This window comes from Panicum virgatum, chromosome 8K (assembly GCF_016808335.1).
Source record: "Panicum virgatum strain AP13 chromosome 8K, P.virgatum_v5, whole genome shotgun sequence".
NCBI lineage: Eukaryota > Viridiplantae > Streptophyta > Magnoliopsida > Poales > Poaceae > Panicum > Panicum virgatum.
The window spans coordinates 45,670,556-45,680,192 of NC_053143.1; the positions used below are offsets into that span (position 1 = coordinate 45,670,556).

General features: G+C 44.9%; 2 protein-coding genes across 2 annotated transcripts; both read left to right on the forward strand.

Moving 5' to 3' along the window:
- The first annotated feature begins 354 nt into the window (after nucleotides 1-354).
- On the forward strand, nucleotides 355-1,349 carry LOC120644855 (germin-like protein 8-7). The gene is made up of 2 exons (XM_039921588.1): nucleotides 355-540; nucleotides 670-1,349. The coding sequence occupies exons 1-2, from the start codon at nucleotides 423-425 to the stop codon at nucleotides 1,227-1,229; spliced, it is 678 nt and encodes a 225-aa protein (XP_039777522.1). The 5' UTR covers nucleotides 355-422; the 3' UTR covers nucleotides 1,230-1,349.
- Nucleotides 1,350-5,550: 4,201 nt separating this feature from the next.
- On the forward strand, nucleotides 5,551-6,553 carry LOC120644856 (germin-like protein 8-7). Its single transcript, XM_039921589.1, has 2 exons — nucleotides 5,551-5,744; nucleotides 5,874-6,553. The coding sequence occupies exons 1-2, from the start codon at nucleotides 5,627-5,629 to the stop codon at nucleotides 6,431-6,433; spliced, it is 678 nt and encodes a 225-aa protein (XP_039777523.1). The 5' UTR covers nucleotides 5,551-5,626; the 3' UTR covers nucleotides 6,434-6,553.
- The last annotated feature ends 3,084 nt before the right edge of the window (nucleotides 6,554-9,637 follow it).

Here is a 9,637-nt window from a genome sequence, read left to right on the forward strand (position 1 = left end):
TGGAAAATCCCATATGGCATTAGATTAAACAAAAATATTCCTTGCTATAATTGGAATTCTCTCTTTTTTCCTACTTTACTTTTTGCTAACTTATTTTAAAATTAAAAATGAAATGGGTACCTACCTCGAACTTTTCAACCAGTAATTTAATGCAAACAGCATTTTAATTCCAGGTTTTTGGTACAAGATACGACTCTGTTGCTCCAAACAGCAGGTTCGAGCAACCACAGAGAGACCGTTTCTTCTTTTGTTGTGTTCAAATTTGACTTGATCAGATGTTTGCAGTTTCACGCTGCCGCGTGCTCTGATCTTGCTATATAAGCGCACCCACCTCCCTGCTCGGCCAAAGGATCAACAACAAACACAAGCAGCTGCAAAGCCTACTCCTAGAAGCACCAACATACAAGCGAGGGGGAAACCAAATGGCCACCTCCTCCTACTTCCTCCTTGCTGCCTTCGTAGCACTGGTCACTTCTCAGGCTATTGCTTCTGACCCTAGCCCACTACAGGACTTTTGTGTTGCCGACAAACACTCTCCTGGTATGAATAACTTAGCACAAGATCACGAACTGTTAGAACTCACATCTACTACGAGCATTTATATGTATATGTATCGCCTAATTTCTGATCTTTGTATGTATTTTTTGCTTGTTCTATGTGTACAAACAGTGAAGGTGAATGGATTTGTTTGCAAGGACCCCATGGCCGTGAATGCAGATGACTTCTTCAAGGCAGCAGAACTTGACAAGCCTAGGAACACCAAGGCAAGCAAAGTTGGATCCAATGTCACTCTAATCAATGTCATGCAGCTCCCTGGACTCAACACTTTAGGCATTTCATTGGCCCGCATTGACTATGCACCCTTAGGTGAGAATCCACCGCATACCCACCCACGTGCCACAGAGATTCTCACGGTGCTCGAGGGAACACTCTATGTTGGATTTGTCACCTCCAACCCAAACCAGCTCTTCGCCAAGGTGCTTAACAAGGGTGACGTGTTTGTATTCCCGCAAGGGCTCATCCACTTCCAATTCAACCCTGACCATTACAAGCCAGCTGTTGCGATCGCTGGTCTTAGCAGCCAAAACCCTGGAGTTATTACTATTGCCAATGCAGTCTTCGGATCAAAGCCACCGATTTCAGATGATGTCTTGGCCAAGGCATTCCAGGTGGAGAAAGGGACGATTGACTGGCTCCAGGCTCAATTCTGGGAGAACAACCACTACTAGATACGTTAACCAGTTATGATGTGGTTACTTTTTCCGTATTTTGGCTATATGGTGTTGTTTCAATACTGTACTCAATGAAATAAGTGAGAAGGATTGTGGCACTATCTCTATTACTGTGTTTATGTGAGTGTTACCACCATGCCCTTATTTAAAAGTTTTGATGTTATTAATTACATCAAGCTCTTGACAATTTTCCTGAAGATTGAAAATTGAATATGTGTGATGTTACATAAAATATTTTGGACTCCATGGAGTAGTACACACGCACCCACAGGCGCTCCAGCCGTTGTCGAGGGACGAGTAACTGACAAAGTAGATGATGCCCTTGTTCTTGTTGTGGTCAGACAAACCACCGGCTATGAACATATATATAGTGTGCTTCAGACAAAGCAGCGGCGTTACTCGATCTGCAGGTGTCCTTTCTGTTGACCCATGCAGGCATGCACGCATGTGGTTTCGGTAACTTTATGATACTATAGGTGAAGAACTACATGTGGCTTTTGTTACGTAAAGTAATGAAATTTGAGTTCTCATGTGTGTTGGAAAAAGAAAAAATTACATTGTATGATTATCGCTTAAATTCGATTTACGTAAGTCACACCAACAACAAGCTCAAAAGATAAGCTCTGCTACACAACCTGCTATTTTTTCTCAGCAGTGATGGATTTGCAGCCAAGGGAACATAAGGTCACCAAAGAGAGCTTGCTAGTAGGAGTTACATAGGCCATGTGGCAAGGGGCGGGCCTAGCATTGATGCCCAAAAATTTTGGGAAAAAAATTTATATACATAGTATATAACATGTATATGTATCAAAATATAGAAAATAACATCACAAAACAGGCTTCTCAATCTCATATTGTCTCTTGGGCTCAAATCACCCACTTCCCAATCCCATTTTGGTACTTAATTATGTGCTACTTCCTCTGTCCCGCAAAGATTTAGATTTTAGAAAATTTAAGACAGATTAGTGGTGATTAAAAATGACTAAGGTGTCCATATTTTTCTGGTGTAGTTGCAATTTCCAAGAGCCATGCAGCCTAAGTAATTGGTTTGGGTTAACTATTGCATGCATAGTTGGTCTGGCCAATTAGAGTGGATGATGATGAGCCAAGAGTACTTAATGAGATGATCCTATTTGGATAATTAATGATCTAAAATGGCATTAGTGACATGTAAACCACAACACACGTTGTCCTTATTTAGCATATATATAGGCCGGAGAAGTCGTAACACTTCCCGAGGTTATTTATAAAAGATTCCTAATAACAGATCTAAATCTACTCGGACTGCACAGGCCAGACCGGTCTGACCAGTCGGCCACGGTCTTTGCCAATTCTGACTATCAACAATAACATCAGACGTGACTTGTGCCGATTCATTCTCCGTGAAATTTGTCACGAAGGATGGCACCTTCTACGAGCACAACACTGTTTGGGCAAATGATCCAAACGTCAAGCAACTCTTCAATTGGACGAAGCGGGAGTATTTCTGAGACATGTTTCTTCAAACTTGTGAATTGTTCCATGTAAAAACATTCAAACGCTTGTTGTGTATAAATCTTTTAATTAGTACTACTAGACGATTACTGCTTCTCTGATGGATAATATCTCTGTATATATCTTTTAATTCTGAACATCTTAGCGGGAACTTTTGAAAATTTGAATTTGCTGGGACAGCAATTTACAAAGGCACTTAATTTGAAAATTTGAAATTGACAGGAAAGCTATTTACAGGGCCGTTCATTCCCTAAAATGAACGCCCTTGTAAATGACTTTCCCGCCAGCCTGGCAGGACATTAAGAGGCAGGCCATACCAAAGCCCGCCCCTATAATGTCCTGCCAGGCTGGCGAGGAAGCTATTCACAGGGGTGGGCTGTAATATTGCCCACCCCCGTAAATGCCTTTCACAGGGGCAGGCTGTGGGATCGCCCGCCCCTATAAAAGCCTTTCACAGGGGTAGATTGTGGGTTTGCCCGCCCCAGTAAACCCCTTTCACAGGGGTGGGCAAGCCGTTCGCCCCTACAAATGGCCTGTTTACACAGGCTTTTGCTTAGGGAGGGACGCTGTGCCCGCTGCTATAAACTATTTTTAACCAACCCTATAAAGGGATACAGCAGTAGTGTGTGCAGACTGAAGGAGACCGAGTGCCGCGTGGAGGAGGAAGAGAACCGGTGGATTCGAAAGATAAGGTTTCGACCCATTCGTTAGTGTATCAGGGGCACATATGCCATTTCCTCCTACGCTAATGCCTTACTCTGTGATCTTTCCTTCAAAACTAACAGACTTCTAATGGTTTTAGCACACAGGGCAAAAATCATTTTGATGGCACTGAGAGAAAAGTGAAAATTTCTATGGCACAGAAGTAAGACCTATAAATTTTGATGGCACTAAGTGAATTCTCTCAATAAGTAAAGCCTGATGGCTACCCATGTACTATTTCTCTTGGGCACTGGGCCTCCAATGTACAGTATGTCTGAGTGCCAACCCGTACTCGGACGGCCCATGGCCCGTTAAGCCGTCCCCAGATGCGGCCCACCACCCCACCCCTCCCCTTCTTCCCCGCCGTCGTCCTGAACCTTAGCAGCCACCTCCCGCCGCTGCCGCCGTTGGAGCAGCTCCCCTGTCTCCCATCGCCAGCCGTTGTCCCCAGCGGCATCCGCACCGCCGAGTCCGCCACCGCAGCCCCCGCCGCGCAAACCCAGCGCCACCGCTCCCCCGCCCTCCCGCCACTCACTGGATGGGCCTTTTGCCGCCCATCACGAGCGCCCCCTACACCCTCCACCCCCCCCCCCCCCGCCGCCTTCGTTCCCGCTCTCCCACCACTACCGCCGGCCTACCTTCCTCCTCCTTTTTTCAATGGGAGGAGCACACTCGCCTGCCGCTGTCATCGTTCGCTTGGTCTCGCTCGCTCGTCCGTCGCCGCCGCCGCTGCTCACGGGCGAGAGGAGGAAGATGACCAGGTGCCGTTGGATCCGCCGGGTGCTAATCTTAGGGGCATCCGGTGTATACGACTTTCCCCTGGGCACGCTTGCACGCCGTATGGTCGGCAAATCCACAAGCCACCGCACACCCTAGCCCACATCTCGAAAAGCATGAAAGATTTTCAATCCAAAGATTAAAAACTTGTAGGTTTCAAATCAGGTATCCAAATAAATCAAATTTCGGTTGCACCATTATGATCCTCATGACGAGATCTTCGAAACAAGACCACACTCTGACTCTGATATATTAAGATAATTTTTCCACATAGAACATTATTTTCTTAAAGCGGGCCAATTTGGTATGAAGCTAAACAAATGTTTTAAGTTCAAAAAAAAATTCCATCATTTTCAAAAATTGTTCCAAAATATTTTCATCCAAATATGATCAAGTGTGGTCTTGTTTCGAAGATCTCACAATAAAAAATATCATGATGCAATCAGAATTAAATTTGAAAATTATTAAAAAAATTATTATCACGATGGGTTTTATTATCATTGGACTTTAATGGGCCTTACAGGGTGTGCGACTAACCACAGATTCATATGTATTGGATAAAAAATATCCTCTGTATTCGTATGGCACAGATTCATTGTATTGGATAAATTTGTGCAACTAACCACTCCAACGAAATTGCGACCAAGTTATTGTAGGGAAATTAGCATTTAGCTAGTCTTCTCTGAGTCAGCAATGACAACATGGATATTGTTCATTTCTTGTGTTAGGTACAAAGTGTAGGTATTATAATATATGTTTGTGATTTCCTCCGTACCACCGTTGACATTTTCCGCGTGTATGTGAATGCAATTATGCAAAGCACCCATAGATTAACCCCTATGAACCTTGCGTCCTTGATTTCTTCTTAGTGTACACCACAGAGTCACAATCCACCCACCGCCAGCGCCTTCTCTATTGTGTGACTAAGTCAGGTTTTTAATGAAACTGAGTCCTCTCCATATTATTTTATGCCAATTAATAAGTAAATAATTTATCATCTGGAAAATCCCATATGGCATTAGATTAAACAAAAATATTCCTTGCTATAATTGGAATTCTCTCTTTTTTCCTACTTTACTTTTTGCTAACTTATTTTAAAATTAAAAATGAAATGGGTACCTACCTCGAACTTTTCAACCAGTAATTTAATGCAAACAGCATTTTAATTCCAGGTTTTTGGTACAAGATACGACTCTGTTGCTCCAAACAGCAGGTTCGAGCAACCACAGAGAGACCGTTTCTTCTTTTGTTGTGTTCAAATTTGACTTGATCAGATGTTTGCAGTTTCACGCTGCCGCGTGCTCTGATCTTGCTATATAAGCGCACCCACCTCCCTGCTCGGCCAAAGCATCAACAACAAACACAAGCAGCTGCAAAGCCTACTCCTAGAAGCACCAACATACAAGCGAGGGGGAAACCAAATGGCCACCTCCTCCTACTTCCTCCTTGCTGCCTTCGTAGCACTGGTCACTTCTCAGGCTATTGCTTCTGACCCTAGCCCACTACAGGACTTTTGTGTTGCCGACAAACACTCTCCTGGTATGAATAACTTAGCACAAGATCACGAACTGTTAGAACTCACATCTACTACGAGCATTTATATGTATATGTATCGCCTAATTTCTGATCTTTGTATGTATTTTTTGCTTGTTCTATGTGTACAAACAGTGAAGGTGAATGGATTTGTTTGCAAGGACCCCATGGCCGTGAATGCAGATGACTTCTTCAAGGCAGCAGAACTTGACAAGCCTAGGAACACCAAGGCAAGCAAAGTTGGATCCAATGTCACTCTAATCAATGTCATGCAGCTCCCTGGACTCAACACTTTAGGCATTTCATTGGCCCGCATTGACTATGCACCCTTAGGTGAGAATCCACCGCATACCCACCCACGTGCCACAGAGATTCTCACGGTGCTCGAGGGAACACTCTATGTTGGATTTGTCACCTCCAACCCAAACCAGCTCTTCGCCAAGGTGCTTAACAAGGGTGACGTGTTTGTATTCCCGCAAGGGCTCATCCACTTCCAATTCAACCCTGACCATTACAAGCCAGCTGTTGCGATCGCTGGTCTTAGCAGCCAAAACCCTGGAGTTATTACTATTGCCAATGCAGTCTTCGGATCAAAGCCACCGATTTCAGATGATGTCTTGGCCAAGGCATTCCAGGTGGAGAAAGGGACGATTGACTGGCTCCAGGCTCAATTCTGGGAGAACAACCACTACTAGATACGTTAACCAGTTATGATGTGGTTACTTTTTCCGTATTTTGGCTATATGGTGTTGTTTCAATACTGTACTCAATGAAATAAGTGAGAAGGATTGTGGCACTATCTCTATTACTGTGTTTATGTGAGTGTTACCACCATGCCCTTATTTAAAAGTTTTGATGTTATTAATTACATCAAGCTCTTGACAATTTTCCTGAAGATTGAAAATTGAATATGTGTGATGTTACATAAAATATTTTGGACTCCATGGAGTAGTACACACGCACCCACAGGCGCTCCAGCCGTTGTCGAGGGACGAGTAACTGACAAAGTAGATGATGCCCTTGTTCTTGTTGTGGTCAGACAAACCACCGGCTATGAACATATATATAGTGTGCTTCAGACAAAGCAGCGGCATTACTCGATCTGCAGGTGTCCTTTCTGTTGACCCATGCAGGCATGCACGCATGTGGTTTCGGTAACTTTATGATACTATAGGTGAAGAACTACATGTGGCTTTTGTTACGTAAAGTAATGAAATTTGAGTTCTCATGTGTGTTGGAAAAAGAAAAAATTACATTGTATGATTATCGCTTAAATTCGATTTACGTAAGTCACACCAACAACAAGCTCAAAAGATAAGCTCTGCTACACAACCTGCTATTTTTTCTCAGCAGTGATGGATTTGCAGCCAAGGGAACATAAGGTCACCAAAGAGAGCTTGCTAGTAGGAGTTACATAGGCCATGTGGCAAGGGGCGGGCCTAGCATTGATGCCCAAAAATTTTGGGAAAAAAATTTATATACATAGTATATAACATGTATATGTATCAAAATATAGAAAATAACATCACAAAACAGGCTTCTCAATCTCATATTGTCTCTTGGGCTCAAATCACCCACTTCCCAATCCCATTTTGGTACTTAATTATGTGCTACTTCCTCTGTCCCGCAAAGATTTAGATTTTAGAAAATTTAAGACAGATTAGTGGTGATTAAAAATGACTAAGGTGTCCATATTTTTCTGGTGTAGTTGCAATTTCCAAGAGCCATGCAGCCTAAGTAATTGGTTTGGGTTAACTATTGCATGCATAGTTGGTCTGGCCAATTAGAGTGGATGATGATGAGCCAAGAGTACTTAATGAGATGATCCTATTTGGATAATTAATGATCTAAAATGGCATTAGTGACATGTAAACCACAACACACGTTGTCCTTATTTAGCATATATATAGGCCGGAGAAGTCGTAACACTTCACGAGGTTATTTATAAAAGATTCCTAATAACAGATCTAAATCTACTCGGACTGCACAGGCCAGACCGGTCTGACCAGTCGGCCACGGTCTTTGCCAATTCTGACTATCAACAATAACATCAGACGTGACTTGTGCCGATTCATTCTCCGTGAAATTTGTCACGAAGGATGGCACCTTCTACGAGCACGACACTGTTTGGGCAAATGATCCAAACGTCAAGCAACTCTTCAATTGGACGAAGCGGGAGTATTTCTAAGACATGTTTCTTCAAACTTGTGAATTGTTCCATGTAAAAACATTCAAACGCTTGTTGTGTATAAATCTTTTAATTAGTACTACTAGACGATTACTGCTTCTCTGATGGATAATATCTCTGTATATATCTTTTAATTCTGAACATCTTAGCGGGAACTTTTGAAAATTTGAATTTGCTGGGACAGCAATTTACAAAGGCACTTAATTTGAAAATTTGAAATTGACAGGAAAGCTATTTACAGGGCCGTTCATTCCCTAAAATGAACGCCCTTGTAAATGACTTTCCCGCCAGCCTGGCAGGACATTAAGAGGCAGACCATACCAAAGCCCGCCCCTATAATGTCCTGCCAGGCTGGCGAGGAAGCTATTCACAGGGGTGGGCTGTAATATTGCCCACCCCCGTAAATGCCTTTCACAGGGGCAGGCTGTGGGATCGCCCGCCCCTATAAAAGCCTTTCACAGGGGTAGATTGTGGGTTTGCCCGCCCCAGTAAACCCCTTTCACAGGGGTGGGCAAGCCGTTCGCCCCTACAAATGGCCTGTTTACACAGGCTTTTGCTTAGGGAGGGACGCTGTGCCCGCTGCTATAAACTATTTTTAACCACCCCTATAAAGGGATACAGCAGTAGTGTGTGCAGACTGAAGGAGACCGAGTGCCGCGTGGAGGAGGAAGAGAACCGGTGGATTCGAAAGATAAGGTTTCGACCCATTCGTTAGTGTATCAGGGGCACATATGCCATTTCCTCCTACGCTAATGCCTTACTCTGTGATCTTTCCTTCAAAACTAACAGACTTCTAATGGTTTTAGCACACAGGGCAAAAATCAAAATTTTGATGGCACTGAGAGAAAAGTGAAAATTTCTATGGCACAGAAGTAAGACCTATAAATTTTGATGGCACTAAGTGAATTCTCTCAATAAGTAAAGCCTGATGGCTACCCATGTACTATTTCTCTTGGGCACTGGGCCTCCAATGTACAGTATGTCTGAGTGCCAACCCGCACTCGGACGGCCCATGGCCCGTTAAGCCGTCCCCAGATGCGGCCCACCACCCCACCCCTCCCCTTCTTCCCCGCCGTCGTCCTGAACCTTAGCAGCCACCTCCCGCCGCTGCCGCCGTTGGAGCAGCTCCCCTGTCTCCCATCGCCAGCCGTTGTCCCCAGCGGCATCCGCACCGCCGAGTCCGCCACCGCAGCCCCCGCCGCGCAAACCCAGCGCCACCGCTCCCCCGCCCTCCCGCCACTCACTGGATGGGCCTTTTGCCGCCCATCACGAGCGCCCCCTACCCCCTCCACCCCCCCCCCCGCCGCCTTCGTTCCCGCTCTCCCACCACTACCGCCGGCCTACCTTCCTCCTCCTTTTTTCTACGGGAGGAGCACACTCGCCTGCCGCTGTCATCGTTCGCTTGGTCTCGCTCGCTCGTCCGTCGCCGCCGCCGCTGCTCACGGGCGAGAGGAGGAAGATGACCAGGTGCCGTTGGATCCGCCGGGTGCTAATCTTAGGGGCATCCGGTGTATACGACTTTCCCCTGGGCACGCTTGCACGCCGTATGGTCGACAAATCCACAAGCCACCGCACACCCTAGCCCACATCTCGAAAAGCATGAAAGATTTTCAATCCAAAGATTAAAAACTTGTAGGTTTCAAATCAGGTATCCAAATAAATCAAATTTCGGTTGCACCATTATGATCCTCATGACGAGATCTTCGAAACA